This window comes from Biomphalaria glabrata, chromosome 4 (assembly GCF_947242115.1).
Source record: "Biomphalaria glabrata chromosome 4, xgBioGlab47.1, whole genome shotgun sequence".
Classification (NCBI taxonomy): Eukaryota; Metazoa; Mollusca; class Gastropoda; family Planorbidae; genus Biomphalaria; species Biomphalaria glabrata.
Window position 1 is genome coordinate 20,003,257 of NC_074714.1, and position 21,060 is coordinate 20,024,316.

Genomic DNA, 21,060 nt, shown 5'->3' on the forward strand with positions numbered 1-21,060 from the left:
GCTAATCGAATAGCTAGTCAGAACTGTAGCATCGAAAAGATGTACGAGATGTAGGCCTACAATCATCCATTTTTGTTTTTATTACAATCAATAAATGAGTTTGAGTTTTTGGCACATCGGCACAATTTAGGCCATGTCGTGCCCGTAATCCTTCAAGGATTACTCTCCTTTACTAGTGCTAAATTTCATACAGTTAAATCATTAAAAACATTGTCTATTCACAGTTAAAATAGTAAAGGTAGTACAAATTTAATAATTAGTAAAAATCTTATGTAAATATTATAGGGTCACAATTTCACAAATCAGATCTTCGCAGTCAACCCCCATCTCCCTGACAAAGCCCAGTATCTTCCTTGGGTCGACATTGTCCAATAGTGTTTTTAAGTTGTGAGCTCTAAAAAAATGTCCCTAACATCCTGGTATCTGATCCACCGTGAGGCGAGAGTCACAGTACTCACAAAGTGGGGGCTTCTCTTTCTTCAGCAGAAAGGAATGCGTGATGTAGGTGTGTCCAATGCTAAGTCTGGACATGGTCGTGCTACCACGCCTTGTCAGACACTTAGATGTGGGCCGCCACCTGACATCCACCACAATCTGCCTGAGTTTGTTGTGAGTCTCAGCCTCCCATCGATCCTGCCACACTCGATAGGTGGCAGAGGCAATACTTTGTCTCAGGTCCGAGCAGGGATTTTTGGTTCCTGACACCGCTTGATTTAGGGCTCCCTTTGCTTCTCTGCGGTTTCGTTTTCCTCTATGCCCACTTGGGAGGGGACCCAGATGAAGGTGACATTGTTCCCGGATCTAGCTTTTGGTAAACCGTGCTAGAGCCGAACCAGTGAGTCTCCTGCTTTGCAGCCTCAATTTAGTTGCAAATGGACAATGATATGGACTCATGCCCACAGCAGAAGAGACCGTTGCAGTACGAGTTCCCAATTATCCAACCTTTTTAACAAACTCGGGCACCCTTCGGTACACATTAGGCCGAGTTGTCGAGACTATACTTAACTACATGTAGGCCTAATTATATCTTCAATTTGAATTTGTATGACTTAATGTGTGCCTGTATTTGATGGTATTCACAAAAAGTTAAAGAATTAACTAAATACGAAAAGAAAACAAAAATCCTGAACTTAAGTTTGAGCAAACAAACAAATATCTAAAACCAAATCATATTGATTGTTATTTATTTTTGTTTATTCCACTTTAAACCATATGTTAGCATTGCAATGCTGTGAGATTCATATTAAACAGTCATGTTATTAATTGTGTTGTCTTTATTTTGTTTACAGTCATTATCAGGACTCATAAGCAAATGACATCTATACAACATAATCCGTCTTAGTTCATCTACTTCACTTCCCAACTTTTCAAGGCGAGAGTGATCGTTTTTCATTCTACATCATTGTTTCAGTCGCAGAGGATGTCTGTCGTCATTCAGGACAAGAGATAGCAGCGTCAACTTCAAGCCAGATACTCGAGCATCTCCTGTCTTAGACTTGAACTTAGATGTTGCTCGGAGAATTCCAACAAACATGACAACAAAAACAGCAACAAACTAATGCGATCGTAACAACTTAAGTTTTTTGGTGCCTATAAGTTTTGTGTGTATCTGAGTACAGAGAGTAAATACCGTAATCTACTGAACCCCCTCTTAAATCTAAACTGCAGACTATTTAGAAGGGGATGGGAGTTGGAGGGGAAAAATGAAGTCGAGATTCTTTACTTTCTTTTTTATGATTTTGTGAAGGTAAACACGTTTGTTATTTGTTTTTAATTATGGTACACCTGGTCATTTTTAACACCGAGCCATCAATGAAATGGTCCTTGAAAAGAAATTCAACATGGCATAACAGTTACCAGATGTAGTGCGTTAATCAATTCATATTATTTTTGTTACCGACCGCGAATTTATTAAGCCCTGTCCAAATTTCGGGCCCCTATAAAAAAGGAAAATATATAATATTACGGTAGATATGTTCTTGCTTGCGGTGTCAAAGGCAACATTTGAACAGTTCACCTTTTGTAAAACCCTCAGGTTATTCAAAAGTCCACACAAAAATGGAAGATTAACACAAGCAAATAATTTGGAAAATTTGAAAGAAGAAATAGAATATCTTATGAGATATCACTGTCATCTTCATAAGTTGTATAATTAAATATAAAAAGATTCAAATAGACTACAAATAAAAATTGTGTTGATCGTAAAGCCATGTTATCAAATTAGTCTGTTAATACATATACATTGTGTCTCTCTAAGTTTGTTTCATATCACAGTCTACACAGTCCATTGGGTCTCACAGTCTATCAAGTAGCTCAGTTTGTTTCGACTCACAGTTTTAGTACCACCGTCTGCACAGTCTAATGCGTACCACAGTCTATCAAGTCCAACAGTTTGCTACAAATCACAGTTTGTTTCCTAGCAGTCTATTGCGTACCACCGTTTGTCTAACAACTTATTGAATATCACAAGCTTGTTTATTTTTACTTTGTTTTTCTGTATGACATTTTCTTTCTAAAATCTATTCTCTCACGCAAGTCTTTCCCTTTTTGAGTTCGTCTATCCATCTCTCATACTCACCCTCTATTTCTCGCATAATCTTTCTCTATCTCCCTTTACCTCTTAATCTTCATCTGACTGTGTGTTTCTACCCCCCGTTCATTAAGAGCAAAATAATTAAAACTATGTGACTTAAAATTAGCCTACATAAAGAAAAATTACACTACAGATCCCTATCTAATACTACACAACGTAACATCACACTACATCACTAAAGATCACTAAATAACTCTATCATTAGATAACATTACACACTACATAACTCTATCATTAGATAACATTACACACTACATAACTCTATCATTAGATAACATTACACACTACATAACTCTAACACTAGATAACATTACACACTACATTAGATAACATTACACACTACATAACTCTAACATTAGATAACATTACATACTACATAACTCTAACATTAGATAACATTACATACTACATAACTCTAACATTAGATAACATTACATACTACATAACTCTAACATTAGATAACATTACATACCACATAACTCTATCATTAGATAACATTACACACTACATAACACTACACATGTCCATCATTGAGTTTTTCGTACATTTCTTTTTCTTGTTAGCACACTCAGACTCTCCATTCCGCTGGCCACGTTTGCAACTTGCTGACCTTTCTTGTGCAGTCCTTCTTTTTTTCAACACATTGACCTTGTGGACTTTTGTCTCTTCTGTCAATGTCTCTTCATTTGTCTCATCCTGGACGTTATCCCCCTCACGTGCAGTATTATCCGGGACCAAGTTGTTCTCATCCCTGGCTTTTGGTCTGAAACGTTTGAGATTTATTTTATTACAAAACATTTTAAAGTCAATGTTCATTTATGTATACATAATGCAGCTACAATCTATGATACGTTACTGCAAAGACGCCGAGAATAACATGCGATTCTAATTTGAAAAGAAATGGTCTAGAAAAGATGAACCTTTTTTTAAAGGCTAATAATGAAAGTTCCTCAATTTAGATTACTTTGGAAATTCCCGCTTTATTAAAGTATAGAAGACCTGCGTGTGTGTATTTTCTGTCAGGAAATTAGAATAAATATTATATTTCAAACATTTTGTAAAACCTTTCAAACCCTGGCCTCAAACATTTTGTAAAACATTTCAAAATCCTGGCCTCAAACATTTTGTAAAACCTTTTAAACCCTGGCCTCAAACATTTTGTAAAACCTTTCAAATCCTGGCCTCAAACATTTTGTAAAACCTTTCAAATCCTGGCCTCAAACATTTTGTAAAACATTTCAAATCCTGGCCTCAAACATTTTGTAAAACCTTTCAAATCCTAGCCTCAAACATTTGGTAAAACCTTTCAAAACCTGGCCTCAAACATTTTGTAAAACATTTCAAATCCTGGCCTCAAACATTTTGTAAAACCTTTCAAATCCTGGCCTCAAACATTTTGTAAAACCTTTCAAATCCTGGCCTCAAACATTTTGTAAAACCTTTCAAATCCTAGCCTCAAACATTTTGTAAAACCTTTCAAATCCTGGCCTCAAACATTTTGTAAACCATTTCAAATCCTGGCCTCAAACATTTTGTAAAACATTTCAAACCCTTGCCTCAGACTAGATCAAAACTCACATTACTTCCTCCGACATTGCTGTTACAACCACTGCTGCCTTTCTAACACTACGTCTGCGTTGTTTAGTACCCTTGTTGGCAGTAGACACATGCTGAGGAACAGAGCAATACCCAGTTGTTGGTTTTTTTTTCACTATATGCTATGCCTATGGTATAAGGATTATGGGGGTGTCGTTTTATTTATGTCATCTCTGAGTTGACGTCTGTTAATGGTTGGATCTAACGCTAAGCCTTGAGAAGGATTTCTTCCAGCTGTCAAGATTAAATTCTTCGGCGCGACTTCTTGGAAGGACTTAGAGCCTTTGTCAGACTTATAGTAGATTCGAATCCTCACCTAGGTCTCGGCGACATTGCAATAATTATCAGAGCTGTGATTACACAATGATAGCCAAACTTTCTTCAGCGTTTTTATCCTATTCGCTTTACTCATGATTAGTTTGTTTAGGCTATGTCCACCCCACTCCCACTTTATTTACGCCATGTCCACCCCACTCCCATTTTATTTACGCCATGTCCACCCCACTCCCATTTTATTTACGCCATGTCCACCCCACTCCCACTTTATTTACGCCATGTCCACCCCACTCCCACTTTATTTACGCCATGTCCACCCCACTCCCATTTTATTTACGCCATGTCCACCCCACTCCCATTTTATTTACGCCATGTCCACCCCACTCCCATTTTATTTACGCCATGTCCACCCCACTCCCACTTTATTTACGCCATATCTGGCAATACCACTTTATTTTGGGCAAATCAGGCAATACCACTTTATTTTGGGCAAATCAGGCAATACCACTTTATTTAGGGCAAATCAGGCAATACCACTTTATTTTGGGCAAATCAGGCAATACCACTTTATTTAGGGCAAATCAGGCAATACCACTTTATTTAGGGCAAATCAGGCAATACCACTTTATTTAGGGCAAATCAGGCAATACCACTTTATTTAGGGCAAATCAGGCAATACCACTTTATTTTGGGGCCATGTCTTGCTCATAACCTACCTTCGAGCACTCTAAAACAAAAACGTGTTTATAATTTATAGATGAGTCACTAAAGAAAAATTAATGCAATAAACATGTGCATTTAGATTCTAACACAAAAATGTGTATATAATTTTAATATAAAAATTACTACAGAAATTTATTTTGGTATAGAAAATTATATATCTATATATATCAATATAACATAGTGTATATAAATATAGTTGAAAATAAAAATGTATAAATATATTTTAATATAACAAAATGGTGGGTAAAGTGGATTCCAAACCGACAGGGCTTGAGTTCAAATCCCGGTACAGGGTGGGGATTTTAAGAACGACACATAGTCCGACAAACTTTAAATAGATCCTGATTACACATTGGGAATGTACACGCAGTTGGTCCTTGTGCCAGATGTGAGGCACCCTCTCCAACCGTCGGCAATATAAGCATCATCAGATCGCAAAGTCTTTACTAATAGACTGGGGCGGACTGGCTATATGGGCATTCGGGCAAATGCCTGGTGAGTGGTACCCAAACGGGCCGGTAGGGTCACCAAAAGGACCTCACGAACGCCACTATGGCACGTAGTAAAATTGTAAAAGTTTTATTAAATTCTCTTATAAAAGTGGCCCTCTGAGCGTCGTGTTTAAAAAAAAAATCCAATACAGACTACATTGTTGGTCCTAAGTCCTAATACTAATTTAACACATTTTCCGAAATAATGTAATGGCCTACATCCGTAGACAGTGCTACTGTAGGCTTCTTCCTTTAGGGGTCTACACACTTAGCAATGAAAAAGCAACATAAGCTTATATTTCTTCTAAAGATATAGAGCATGCGTTCAGTTTTCAATTCATTATTTCACTTAACAGAATGATTTTCAGAACAGGTAGGCTTATATTTGGAGGCCCATCGTATGATATACAATTTATGGGCTGGAGTGTATGAAAATGCCTGGACAGATTTTGACATCCAGTCCGCCCCTGGTAATAGACCTAATTAAGGTAATATCATATTTCAGTGATGCCCAAAGTACGGCCCGCGGGCCAGAACCGGCCCGCGACGTGGTTGCATCCGGCCCGCCGAAAAGTCAGCACAAAAAGTAATAAATTCTCCCCCCTTCAAAAAAAGTTGAAAATATATCTTTACCTTTGTTAGGGCCCTCACTTGTTTCTATGATGGATTAGTACCATGACCTTTAACGAGTATGAGTTTGTGAAATGGAACTCTGAATGTAGAATCTACCCGGAAAAGTGAATGGATCTTTTGTGTGGAACATGATAATAAGCCAACATAGTGTGTTTGTAAGGAAAGTCTGGATGTTTAAAACAACAACATATACAGTGGCATTATAAAACAAATAGGACGGCCTTCTTGGTTTGAGCCGTGTATAAAAGATTGGTTAAACTACGCCTAGAGATATGACGAAAAAGAGACAAGAAAATAGTTGGTGGTAAAAGTAGCTACAATGCTGCTCTCATTTTAAGTAGAAATGAAGCAAAATTTTCTAGACGCGTATAAAATGATAGACTTTAACTATCCCATTAATTAATGTAAGAACTAGATCCAATAGTTTCAAATGGTTTCAGGTGAATTTTGATTTCATATTTTACCATTATGTTGATGTGGCCCGCAACACGCGTGTCGAAAGTTAACATGGCCCGCTGGTCAAATTAGGTTGAGCATCACTGTCATATTTAATATAAAATGTGTGCCATTAGGTTGAAAGTAATAGATCAAATTATCAAAAGACTGATAGAACTAAAGAAACTATACCTCTGGGATTGTGCTTACTAAGATGTTCATGCCACTTGGTGATAATGTCACAGCTGTAGGTAACAGTACTTCTCCTTTACAATCTGTTATTTTAAAACCCATACAATTCGTCTTGTTTGTCTCTGCCATATTCAACGTATCCATTTGAATTAGATCTGAAAATAAACAGCAACACAATATCCGTTAGGCCTTACGTATTTAATGTTACAACATAAATGACAAATGGAGATTAGAGATTCTCAGTAATGGCGGGAAAAACTATAAATAGCCAAGCTTTTTGATGCATCCGGTGTACAGAAAATAGGAAATGCTGATAAGCTATGTTTTTTTTATGTTATATGATAAATTGTAGGCACTTTTTAGCACTGCAGAATTTAACTTTCTAAGCATTTCCGTTTGTAATTTAGTTGGCAACATTGAACTTTAATTAAGCTTCCTTGACATTGTTAGTTTATCGCTGTAATAACCCTATCCTGTAGTAGGTCTATCACTGCGCACTATAAAGAACACAACATGAATGGTGAAGGGAGAACTGTGTTATGATTGATGGTTGTTTATATTAGCCTTGTTTTGTAATTTACTTTTTAAACTTGTGTATTGTCATTGTTCCCTAGGCGTTGAGTTTTCTGACAGATATCTCATTTATATCTGGAAATGGGATTTTTTCGACGACTCAGCCGAAGTAAGTTGAGATCATCAATGGCTTGCTACTCATACATCAATGATTATTTAAAGAACTAAAGGTAGACGACCTTCGGGACCTAAGTTCCAGACCCCAAATCAGCAAGAAGAACTTACGGCACGCCTCCATAAAACTCTTATTTGACGAAGATCGTGACATGGAAACTTTCAATTCGAAATAGAGCCTGATGAGATCCTTGGCTATTTAGACCACATCCATGAACAAATGGACACACAAGAAGCGAGATTCAGGAACAAATGGACAAGTGATAGCCAAGAACAAATAGGTACACTGGGCTCGCAAGTGAATACCATGCAGGAGCAGATAACCATAATGGATAAAAATATAAATCGGAAGGTCGACGGAGTAGAAAAAGATGAAGAACTAAAGGTTCAGATTAAGACTCAGCAGGACGCCGGTGGATAATGCAGGATCAGTGTTACCGAGGACTCCGGAAAGATGAAGCCTCCAATGTTTGATGGGTCTGTCTCCTGGTCAGTCTAAAGAAGACAGTTTGAGACAGGCGCTAAGGTCAACAAGTGGAGCAGCGAGGAGGAGAAAGCGACCGCTCTAGTTCTGGCCCTAAGAGGAGAGGCCTCCGAGCTGCTCCGATTCATTCCAAAACAGCAGTACTACGATGCTATCGTACAGGCTATAAAACGGGGACTAACATTTACAAGAAGTTTACAGAGTTCAGTTAATGACCCGACAACATCGGACCTGTAAAACCCTACAAGAGCGAGAGACGGACATTGAACGTCTCGCTCATCTGGCGTATCCAACAAGAGTTCCTGGACGTGATCTTCCCTGATGCCATTCGAGACCTGTGACGTTTTGGCGACGCCGTTTTGGCCCCGCCGTTTTGGCGACGGGACGTTTTGGCGCGAGCCGTTTTGGCGACGGGACGTTTTGGCGCGAGATATCGTTTGACGATTATTTAATAAGCACGTAGCTTTTATAACAATGTTTATTTCACTCTACCATAATATTGTATGTATAGTATGAATTCTAACACTGTTCAGCGAATTGGGTTTTTTTATTAATTATAAAGGTTTTGCTTATTTCATGAATATAGGCCTATAATAAGTCAGATTCCTGAATAGTAATGACATGCTATATGTGATTTCTGCTAATGGATCACATTTTTGGATTTCTTTCCAAAAGATTTTTTTTTATTTGACATTAGTGTAATAATATACGAACTAGCTAAGTGTCACACTTTAATATAACAAAAACCATGTTAACATCTAAAGCTCTATTGCGCTGAATGACGACAATAACTACACACATAGTAAAGATCAAGACACGGAATGTGGTCAGTACAAACTCTAACGTGAACCCACAAATATAAACAAACACTATGGGCGACAATAGACAGAAACAAAATTTTAATTTTAAAGTAATATCTTAAAAAACAAAAACTTTTTTGAAAATAAAAGTGTGCCTCTTAATAAACACACATACACAAGCCAAAATGTTTATTAAAGAAAATGATGTGAAAAACAAACACACTTTACATTTAGTACGTGAAAAATATGTCTTAACACAAACACTCATGCAAAACATAGCTATGAATAATTCTTTTAAAAGAAATAATACAATGAACGTACATAATGTATTTAGCGCCAAAACGTCCCGTCGCCAAAACGGCTCGCGCCAAAACGACCTTCGCGCCAAAATGGCGGGGCCAAAACGGCGGCGCCAAAACGTCCTGCTTCGAGCTAATGAAAGCAGTCAGAACTAGTTCCAAGAGTAAGGCCAGCGAGCTCAGTTGTACACTCTGTCATGAGAAGCCGCATCAAACAATATTCACCAAGTTAAGAGGCTGGAAAATCAAGAAGCACTCACACAACTACTCAGAAGGATGACGGAGGCAATGGGGGAACGTAGACAGATGTCATTATAAGACCAGTGTAAATTGCTGGAACAGTGGTGAACCTGGTCAAAGGATACTCGTCCTGGTCGGAGAGGATCAATAAGTACCTGTCAGAATCATTAGCCTTGACGTGAGGGAGAAACTTCTACGAACAGATACCACCATCGCCGTATGCCATACTCTCGAACTAATTGGGAATTTCAACAAGGTTAACACCAACATTAACTCCACTGAATCAGTCAACCCTTAGTTTGTCAAGCTCATGAAAGAAACCATGACACATTTATTTGAAGAACAGTATATCAAAGCAATCGCTGATCAGGGAGTTCGATGACATTTTGCCATCTGATGAATCAGACTCTGATGAGTCATATAGCTCTCAAATAGTCATTGATGCTCACCAATTATCCTGGTGAAAAAAAAAAAGAATGGATCTCTGCGATTCTGTGAAGATTAAAAAGCGCCGAACGAAGTCACGCATAAAGATAGCTATCCACTTCCTAGAATTGACACCTTGGACACTCTGGTTGGATCACAGATCGTCTCTTATATGTATTTTGTCACAGACCTAGATCTCTACTGTAATTCTTCTCTAGGTGTAGATAATTGTGTACAGTGAATGTAAGGAAATATCCTTAGAGCACTGTGATTATCGAATGTGTTTTTGTGTCTTACATATGAATTAGGAAGGGGCATTCAAAGAGGATATGGTTTACAATTTCATAAGGGTGGGCGCAGTGACGCCACTGGGTGGGCGCAGTGTTTACATAGGGGTAGATGTGTGGTATTTATTTTATAAGCTGGTAATTTAACAGTTGAAAAATTGTACATTGCTCTTTGCGGGGGAGGAAGTGAATACGCCCAGTTTGTATGGTATGGTCATTTCTTTCTGCATAGCTCTGCCTATTTCTGATGCCCATTGGTTGAACCACTCTAGATCTACAAGTAGCCCTTTATTCTAAAGCAAAAATTAAAAGTCCTAAAATTGTCACATTGAATATAGATCTAATGGCCTATTAAAAGCATGAGTGTTCGCATGTATTTTTTGTGTGGGGGTGGGGGTGGGGGTGGAGGGATGTATGATACGGTTATTCTAAATAAAGTGCCGCTCTAGATCTAGGATTTACAAAATAAAACTAAATATGTAATGAGTGGACTATGTTGCGAGTGGAGGTATTATTGTAATACTGACAGTTTCACTGAATATACAAAGGCCAATAAGTGTGTTGTGCTTGGGGGTATTATATTGCAGGTAGATAAGAAAAATACAACTTATAGACCTAGTGTTTGTGGAAGTGTTTGCGCATACTCCAAAATATATGGGCTAGAGAGAAGTTCGATTGAAGGATGAAAGAGACAAAAATAAATAGGGGACTTATAGAGATATATAGAGTTACATATAACAACTATTTCAAAAGTAGCGTAGCACGGATATTGCATATGGCTATGCGCTTTTAGAAATCAAGGACAGGCGTTTCACTAGAATATACGATGGCCAAACTGATGGGCCTACATGGGCGTAGCCAGGGGGGGGGGGGTTCTTGGGGTTCAACCCCCCCCCCGAAATGAAATCCCCCCCCTCCGCAGGGGGGGGGAACGGAATTAAGTGACTGATTTTTGCTTTCATTTTGTTTGTTTTAGGTGAGATTTTAATACTAAATCATCACTTACCACAGCACAGCCGAGGCAGTTTTGAGTTTAAAACCCTCTACCAGGGGGTTTTGAGTTTAAATCCCCCTACCAGGGGGTTTTGAGATTTAAAAAAACCCTATCAGGGGGTTTTGAGATACAAATCCCTCTACCAGGGGGCTCTGAGTTTAAAACCCCCTACAGGGGGTTTTGAATTTTAAACCCCCTACCAGAGGCTTTTGCAGTTAGATCCCCCTCTTCTATAAAACAAAACAAAAAAAATGCAAACAACAATCCCCAAATTCCAACAGCACAGTTGAGGAAGATTTTGATTTTAAAACCCCCTCCAAAATTTACGATAAACCCCATCTTCAATATCAAAAAAGCAAATTACACACTCAAAATTCTATGAGCGTTGCCAAAGGGGTTTTGAGTTTAACCCCCCCCCCCCCTCCAGTTGGGGTTTGAAGCTAAAAAGTACTTCTTCAATATAAAAAAAAAAGCATATAACACACTATAAAATCTATGAGCATAGCCAAAGGGGTTTTGAGTTTAAATCCCCCTCCTCCAGATGGCTTTTTCTTTAAAGTTTAAAACCCTTCCAGATGGTTTTGAGTTTAAAATTCCCCTACAGAGCGTTTAGAGTTGAAAACCTCTCTCTTCAATATTATTTTAAAGCAAACTACAGTCACCAAATTCTATGATCGTAGCTAAATGGGGGTTTTGAATTAAAAACAAAACAAAAAAACTCCAGAGATTTCTTAGTTTAAAACCCCTCAACAGATGATTTGACGAAAAAACTTTCCTTTTCGATATAAAATCTAAAGCGAAATACAGGCATGTAATTCCAAGAGCGTAGTCAAGAAAGGTTACAAATTTCTACAAGTGGCTTGGGCTCCATTAATAAAGTGTGAATAGTCTTCTGCCGAAATTGAAAATCATTAAATGTGTCTCAACAAAGATGGCTAAGTCAGATTTTAGGAGTCAGTCATAGAGATCGGGTCTAAATCAAAGAAATCATATGCCGAACTGGGAGTCGAATCCTTAGTAAGGTTGTGACAGAGCGTCGCATGAGGTTTTGCGGGACATGTTCTCACAAAAAATGAATTACGCAAAATAAGAGTTGCGGAAACAGCTTGCCGGAAAATGCGCCGAACGGCGCGAGAGGGTCTAAGTCAGTAAGAATAGCACATTAGGTTTTTGAAATATAACTTTTTAATAGCAAGATAATGCACTGTAGATACCTCAGAATATGCATTTTGTTGACTTTCAATACCAGAAATAGTGCTCGGCGGCGGGGCTTCGCCCCGCGCTGGAGGAGCGCTGCGAACTCCCCCAGTCCCCCTTGCTAGCAAGGGCGGGGAGTCTACAATAAACAATAAACGTCTTCCGAAAGGGTCAGAATGTAATAAAGATTAATTATGTACACACACACACACACATATATATATATAATTTTTTCCGCGGGCCCCCCCCCCCCCCAAAACCCTCCCCGAAAAAAAATCCTGGCTACGCCCATGTGGGCCTATCAAGTGTTTGTGCATAAAATGGGGTTGCGCATAATAGGGGGTTGCGGGCCATTCGTTTGTAAATAAAAAGAGACAAAAAAAAGACAGAATTGAGGGCTAGAAAACTGTGTTGGGGGTGGGGGGCGTTGTAATTGCGGTCCGTTTTTATTGAGGGGCTTAAGAATGTTCCGGCAAATAAATATAAGTATATGATAATTAACAACTTAAACCGTAGCGTATCACTAACATCAGCCATCAGCTAGTCAAGATATAAAATCTAATCTTAATCTACTAGATCTATCTAGATCTATAGTAGACTATAGTATAGACATAGTATAGAGTATAGTCCTATAAGTATAATAGATCTAGAATCTAGATCAAGATCTAGAATATATAAACTAGGTTTAGTATAAGTAGGCTATCACGCATATACTAGGCCTATTATTATTTACTAATTTACTAAACTAGTAGTAGATTCTATAGAGAATAGTCTATAGGATAGGCTAAAAAATAAGAGAATTAGACTATTTATTAAGAGAGATCTAGGGAGTCTAGATTAAATTCTAAACTTCTCTTTTAATATTTTAGACAGAGATCTACAGATCTGCATCTTGTTTGTAAGTCTTATCTTATCTTATCTTATATAATACAGACGTTACTTCAAAAAAGAAGATGATTACGCGTCATGCATTTAGTCATGCATATTAACCAATGACTTAAATTCTGCCAAGTCACTGGTTTTCCTGGCTAGCTCAGGCAACCCATTCCATGCTCTAATAGCACTAGGGAAGAAGGAGTATTTGTACAAATTTGTCCTAGCATATGGGACGAGGAATGTGCCTTTGTCTGTAAAACAAAAGCTGCATTTTCAAACCCAATTAGATCTAGTCTATATTAACCTTCAAGATAAAGACCACAAGTATTGAAACTTGATAAGACTACTTGTCAAGTCCGAAACTGAGTGACGTCATTTCAAAACAACGTTAGCGAACTTCCGCTTAGAAAACTAGTTTATTGCGCACAAAAAGAAAATGGTGCTCTTTTGAACGCACACATTTTATAGGCTCGAGAATCGATAGAAAAGAAGATGCAAAAGTCGAGGGTTACAAAGTTGCAATCTTCTTGAATATATTAAACATAGTGTTCAATTTCGAAGATTAAGGATGAGTGCAGTATTTCACGTGACCACGCAGACCCAGTTGCGACCTGCATATTTCGCCACAACTAATGCAGACAAATCCGTTGTCCGCCGTTGTCTCTTTTCGTTGACTGCGCCACTATGGCTTTTCTTTTGGGACTCAAAAGTGTGTCCCTCAACCTCCGTAGGATCTCTCCAGATGTCTCTTTTAGAGACCTCCAAATGTCAGCTAACTTCCTCTATGCCAGTCACTAGCGAACGGATCCTGGACTTTTTAGTGGAGGGAGGGGTATTTAAAAACAATAACTCTAAATCTATGTATAAACACACACAAATGCACACACACACACACACACACACACATACAGTGGACGTAAATACATATATTCGATATGGCTTCCTTTGCCAGTGAGAGCAAAATTACAAAGCTTAGCCTATATCAACTCACTCGGTCTGTCTGTGAACAAGTTTGTACACGTTATTTCTCCCACACCCATTCTAGGATCCAGTGGAAACTTTGCAGTTATTCATTGGCATAGGCAAGACATGAATCAAAAAAAAAAAAAAGTAACCAATTAGTCAACTAATTACTGGCAATTAATTATTGTGTTTAATACCAACAAGGGAAATTAATTAATCAGTATTTACAGATGCGGCTAATAACTTCTACATTATTGAGAGACATCGTTGTAAGTGCTGATTTATTTCCTTTAGATAAGCTTTTTTTTTTTTAAATAAGGATGTTTTAAAAAAATTATATTTGTTTTTTATGTCACTTTCGTTAAGAAGAAAGAGCGGGACATAAGAAACATGCTGTATTAAGTATAAGCAGACGACGTGTCAAAACCTTATCTTCATCGAACGACCAACATTGCCTGATCAAAAAAAACACAATGGCGTGACTGTCAAGTCCATCAGAACAGACGCGATCTATCATCTTTACAATATGGCGTGTCAGCTAAGGTCATAACATCTCATCAATCCAGCAGATTCCAAAAAAAAATAAAAAATTCTTTGATCTTTTCCGGTAATGATGAGATGGTATTTCAGCAAGCCCCTCGATTCTACTATTTTTATCGCATCATACCCCCTCCCCCATACTTCTGCTGGCTTTCATTTTAGACATGGGTGATAAATACGTATAGGCCTACTTCCATCGGAAGTGTAATTAGAAATCAAAATGACAGCCAATCATTGTCTCTTGTTAAGTCATGTTTGATATGGGGATTTTCATAAATGGAAGCTGTGTTCTAAAAAGCTTATCTAACAATTTCAGATCACCTTTTAGCACTGCGGAATCCAATTGTAATGCTCTTCCACTTGTAGCACAAAAGTTCTGTATCCGCTAGTACCAGTTTGGGGGGTGGGTGGAGTAGGTGGTATATGGGAGGAGGTTTCCATACTGCCTTTGGCCGCTCTGCAAACACAACTAAGATCTATTCAAACCCGAACCCTCTGATAGGCAGCCAAGCTATTTTTTTTTTGCCACTCACCCCCCACATATCACATTCCTTAGTTAGTTCTGGTTTAGAATCTTGAAGACATGAAATAGAACAGAATATTATATTGAAAACTGTGAAAGCAATAGAAAGAAACTTTAAGAAAAAAAAATGAGTTAGATTTGGCAGTTGTTGTTTTTTTTAATAAATAGGCAAAGTAAAAAATGTCAAGGAGCCAAATGTTACGGGTTAGGGGGTTTGGCAGGCGTGCTGGCTTCTAGACTGGCTGGTCTCAGGTTCGAATCCTGGTGATTATGAATTTCGGGATTTTTCAGAGTGCCCCCTAGTCAACTCAACTTTAATGGGTACCAGACTTTAGTGTGGAAAAAATAAAGGGGGGTTGGTAGATGTTGTGACAGGTGGTGAAAATGTGACGTGTGTTTGGCGCGTTTTATGTCTAGGGGATGATTATTTTTAAAGCTATCACACACCAACCTATCAGCATATGAATCGGGAGCAGACACGCAACGAGACAAAGCAATGAAAGATAGATACAAAAGTTAAAAATGAAGAATATTTATTTACATAAATATACATATAAGAATAAAAAGGGGGAGGGTTTGCATCTATCTCTAAATATCACTAGATTTAATCATCACTCTTGCACCTAATAAAGAGTATGTCACTTTGTCCTCTGACTTAGCTGGTTGTCCTGTTGATGTTGCAGCTGGCTGTGTCCTGGCTTGAGGTTCTGCAGCTGGAGGTGGCGCTCTAGCGGATAGAGGGACGCCGGTGATATAGTTCTTGTGGCGTCTCAATCCCCAAAATCTAATATCTGTAGTGGGCACAGTAGGGCGGGTGGCCGGCTACCGTGGGCACAAGGTTACTGCGGGCAGAGCTGATCTGCCGTGGGCAGCGCTGATCTGCCGTGGGCAGCGTAGTTGACAGGATATGTCCAGTGAGTTGCAGAGGGTTGGCGTAGCTATGACGTCTCACACAGATCTGAATCTATAGGGACGTCGCACCTAATAGCTTGACAGGTGGGCTGTCGAATAGGCGGGCAATGCCGATAGCGCCAAGTGGTAGAGTTGAGTAGATCTCAGTGGGCAAGTGCAGTGCTGAATAGCACTAAATAAATAGGCAGGTCAGTGAGCTAGTGCAGTGCTGAATAGCAGTAGTAGGTGATTCTTGATATCAAACAAATAGGAAGACACCTGAGGGAGGCTGCGGATAAATAAAGACAAGTTAGGACATGTCTCTCATACATCTTATCGATGCCCTCGACTGAGGTGCATTCGTCAGATTGGTAAAATTGCTTTAGAGCACAATGAGGAGATGATGACAAATGGGATTTGGGAAAATAGATGGCAGATAGTAGCAATATAGAAATGTACATAAAAGGGGAAATAATAATATAAAAATGTACATAGAATGGGGAAATAATAATCTCAAATAAACAACACAGGTGGATAGAGAAAGAAGGGGGGGGGGGAATGGGCGGTGGTCAGCGACCCAGATGGTTTGTTTACATATGACCGTGGGTCGAGAACAATGAAGCGTGCTTGAATGGAGAGGGTGTCCCTTCAAGCGGCGCGACTCTCCTTAAGAGTAAAATGAGTACAGGGGAGACAATTCACTACAGGGGAGATAACTCGTATATCTTTTCTAGACGCAGCGTTAGTGCGCTAGTAAGGTTATCAAGGCGGTCAACCGAGATAAAGGAAATAAAATAAGATGTACAAATATATACATGGTTGCATCAACGATCAATTGAGCAACGTAGCATTAATAGATTAATGCAATTCATAACTACATACATAGGACATGTTTATGTTCTCTACTTACGCCAGTGAGAAATACACAATGCACTAATTAAATATCAATGAACTAAGCAAAATACACATGATAATATCCAATGGAAATAGCACAAAGTAACTAAGATGGAGCTTGTGATTAAGTTCGGCTTACCACCAGGTATTCCTCTAGGAGTGAGAATAAATGATATAGTCCAGACTCGATAGCTCAGCTCGAATGAGAAATGAAAGAGGGTCTGATTTCATTTGGGTCTACTTTATATAGGCCTGGAAAATGTGGGCGGAAGCAGGAAATGTCCTAGGCTTAGAATTATCTTACACGTGGGTGAAGTCCGACAAGAGATGGGATTCGCACATTGGGAGGTCAATGGGCGTGTTTGTCCTCGTGGTCTCCTAGATCAAAGAGAGACATAGGAGAAAGGGGGGGGGGAGGAGTGACTTACATTCCACACAAGGTGGTGTCCACTGCGGTTGTCAGACATCCTGCCGATAAGATCAAAGTCTGTGCGTATCTTTGCCCCGATCAAGGGAAGATAAATCGAAAGACGTGGCCTAGCTATCTCCAATGTGGTCAACTAAGTCTAGCCTGGAGCGGAAAAGGTGGTGCGGGGGAAGAATTTGGGGGTAGGATGGGGAAATAATTAAAATAAAATAAATAAATAAGGAAAAATAATAATTAATGCTGTGATAAATTTGAGTGACTCTGACAGCGAGTTTTTGACTTGTCACAGATGTGCTAACCACATGACACCGTCGTAAAAAGTGTTTTAGAGAAACAGATGACCTTTTCATCATCTGCTTTATAGATTGCAAGGTCTGAAAAGGGATATTATTTTTTTGTTTACCGTTGCCAATGAATGAATAACATTAGTTTGTGTTATATGTAAAAGAGCTTCGAAATTTGATGTTTACATTGCTAAGTGCTTTTATTAGACAATTAGTAGGAGGTTTCTGGGAATTGGTTTTTCTATACATGGTTTCAGTCTTTAACGCTAGGTCAACAAACTTTGTGCCTAAGCCTCCGCACTGTCTTATTGTACCATTCACAGATCCATATTATTGAAAAAGCTAAAGAGATTTCAAAGATAAAGAAACACCAATTAAGTCATGATTCTGTCTGTCTCTATCTATCTATCTATCTATCTATCTATCTATCTATCTATCTATCTATCTATCTATCTATCTATCTATCTATTTATCTATCTATCTATCTATCTATCTATCTATCTATCTATCTATCTATATTTCGTTTGCCATCGTTATAAGTATTGTTTTGTTATGTGTTATGCACAATTGTAAGACAAATCTCAAGGATATTAGGCCTATATAAATCGTGATTTACGATGAAATCACCGTGCGAGTAGGCCTAATGTCACCACCAACAAACAAAAATTCAATAAGTTGGGGGATGTAGTTGGGGTATCAATATATAAGTAGAGAAAGATGACTAGGAAATGCTGGAAATTCAAAGAACTTGACCTCCCACCTCCCACACACACACAAACGCACACAGCCTCTCTCTCAGCACGTGCAAGAGTTGACCAGCCAACACTAAACAGACTTCGCAAGCACTTGCCAGGTTGCCTCGCGGCTGAGAATAACAGGATATTAAGACGAGTCTCTTGGAACAGTTAACTGATACACAATAAAATATTAGCAAGTGGCGGCACGTCGGGTGGTGGAAGATTGGAGGGTGTGGGTGATAAGCAGAAAGCACGCTCCACAGTGAACCTCCACAACCTCCGCTTCAGGAACTATTCTATGCTCTTTTCCCCTGTGTGTGTTTGGAAGAACACGTATATCTCTAGATAACTACTAATTACTAATGTGATGAAATATACTTACTACAAACAGGCCTTAATCTTTACTAATGTGATGAAATATACTTACTACAAACAGGCCTTAATCTTTACTAATGTGATGAAATATACTCACTACAAACAGGCCTTAATCTTTACTAATGTGATGAAATATACTTACTACAAACAGGCCTTAATCTTTACTAATGTGATGAAATATACTCACTACAAACAGGCCTTGATCTTTAGTAATGTGATGAAATATACTCACTACAAACAGGCCTTGATCTTTAGTAATGTGATGAAATATACTCACTACAAACAGGCCTTAATCTTTACTAATGTGATGAAATATACTCACTACAAACAGGCCTTAATCTTTACTAATGTGATGAAATATACTCACTACAAACAGGCCTTAATCTTTACTAATGTGATGAAATATACTCACTACAAACAGGCCTTAATCTTTACTAATGTGATGAAATATACTCACTACAAACAGGCCTTAATCTTTACTAATGTGATGAAATATACTCACTACAAACAGGCCTTGATCTTTAGTAATGTGATGAAATATACTCACTACAAACAGGCCTTAATCTTTACTAATGTGATGAAATATAATCACTACAAACAGGCCTTAATCTTTACTAATGTGATGAAATATACTCACTACAAACAGGCCTTAATCTTTACTAATGTGATGAAATATACTCACTACAAACAGGCCTTAATCTTTACTAATGTGATGAAATATACTCACTACAAACAGGCCTTAATCTTTACTTAAACTAATTGATTGATTTAACCAGCTTTTCGTCTTTCTTACAACAGATAGCATAGCCTCTGAGATAGAAATGATTGCCAAGTCATGATATATGCGCTTCAGAACTTCAGACAGTCAAGATGGTCAAGCGTTTGAGCCCTGTCCATTTTTTAACCAACTTTCGATCAAAACTTCTCGCCTCCAGCAACAAATTAGTTTCCTTCCTACGGAAATACGACTCCGATGCAACCCCTCTGAACCTACACAATGTTGATGTCAATGTCGGTTTGGACGACGTAGGGCATGAGATTCGCCAATGGGAAGAAAAAACCACGGAAAATTTCCGGCTTCATTACATGGGGACAACATCGACAAGGCTGCTTCCTTAACATGGCTCAAAGCAGGTCATCTCTACCCTGAAACAGAAGGCTTTGTTACAGCAATACAGGACAGAGTAATCAGGACAAAAAATTACGAGAAGCATATCCTGAAACTCAATGTTGTCGACAAATGCCGAAAATGTGGAAATGTGGGCGAGTCGATTGAACACATTATGGCAGGATGTCCAGCCCTATCAGAATCAGCCTACCTAGGTCGCCATAACCAAGTTGCAAAGTTAATACACCAACACTTGGCTTTGACGTACAAATTGATCGGTAAGGACACTCCCCCTTATTATAAATACTCTCCGCAAGAGGTTCTCGAGTCTACTGATCATCTGCTGTACTGGGATAGGCCTATTCTGACCGACAAAACGGTAGATTTCAATCGCCCGGATCTGCTGTTCATCGATAAAAAAGAAAAAACCGCTACCATTATCGATATCGCCGTACCACTGTCTCATAATTTAAGAAAAACTGAGATAGAAAAACAAAGAAAATATGGGAACCTAGGCTTGGAGATTGAGCGTCTATGGAAATTGTCCAAAATAACAATATACCCCATTGTTACATCAACCGAGGGGATAATAACAACTGACCTCACAGACACCTTCAAGGCCCTTAACATTCCTAGGAACATCTTCGTTGCCTGTCAGAGGGCGGTACTGCTGCAGACCTGCCACATCACCAGAAAATTCCTCAGTGGAAACTGTTAAAGGGACTACGATGAATTTTGTTTCTCTTTAGCGAAACTCGACCCTGGCAGCGCCAGAGAATGACTACTCGTTCATTTCTAACATAATAATAATTCACAAACTCATGACCAAACACAAGAGGTCGGTCTACTCCCTGACTCGCACCCCACACAAATGAGAGGTGCTGTTGGTGGTAGAACAAGAGGAGCCAAAAGGATCAAATGGACGAGAGAAATGAATATAGACATTATCAAATCGTTCTTCCGTGTAAACAATTGTGATGATAAACCTCTCCCAGTTTATAGGCAAAAACTATCCCTGGAATTCACCCTTAACATTCCTAGGAACATCTTTGTTGCCTTTCAGAGGGCGGTACTGCTGCAGACCTGCCA

At 38.7% G+C, this 21,060-nt stretch overlaps 1 protein-coding gene across 3 annotated transcripts; it reads right to left on the reverse strand.

Moving 5' to 3' along the window:
• Positions 1 to 1,172: 1,172 nt before the first annotated feature.
• On the reverse strand, positions 1,173 to 13,649 carry LOC106061556 (uncharacterized). Of its 3 annotated transcripts, none has more exons than XM_056027369.1 (4): positions 13,534 to 13,649; positions 6,940 to 7,094; positions 4,172 to 4,263; positions 1,173 to 3,356 (listed from the first exon to the last, which is right to left on the reverse strand). In XM_056027369.1, exons 2-4 carry the CDS (start codon positions 7,081 to 7,083, stop codon positions 3,098 to 3,100), a joined length of 495 nt encoding a protein of 164 aa, XP_055883344.1. In that variant the 5' UTR covers positions 7,084 to 7,094; positions 13,534 to 13,649; the 3' UTR covers positions 1,173 to 3,097. The 3 variants fall into 3 exon arrangements, with proteins under 3 accessions (XP_055883344.1, XP_055883345.1, XP_055883343.1); XM_056027370.1 differs by lacking the exon at positions 13,534 to 13,649 and adding an exon at positions 13,509 to 13,529; XM_056027368.1 differs by lacking the exon at positions 13,534 to 13,649 and adding an exon at positions 13,235 to 13,253.
• Between the last annotated feature and the right edge of the window lie 7,411 nt (positions 13,650 to 21,060).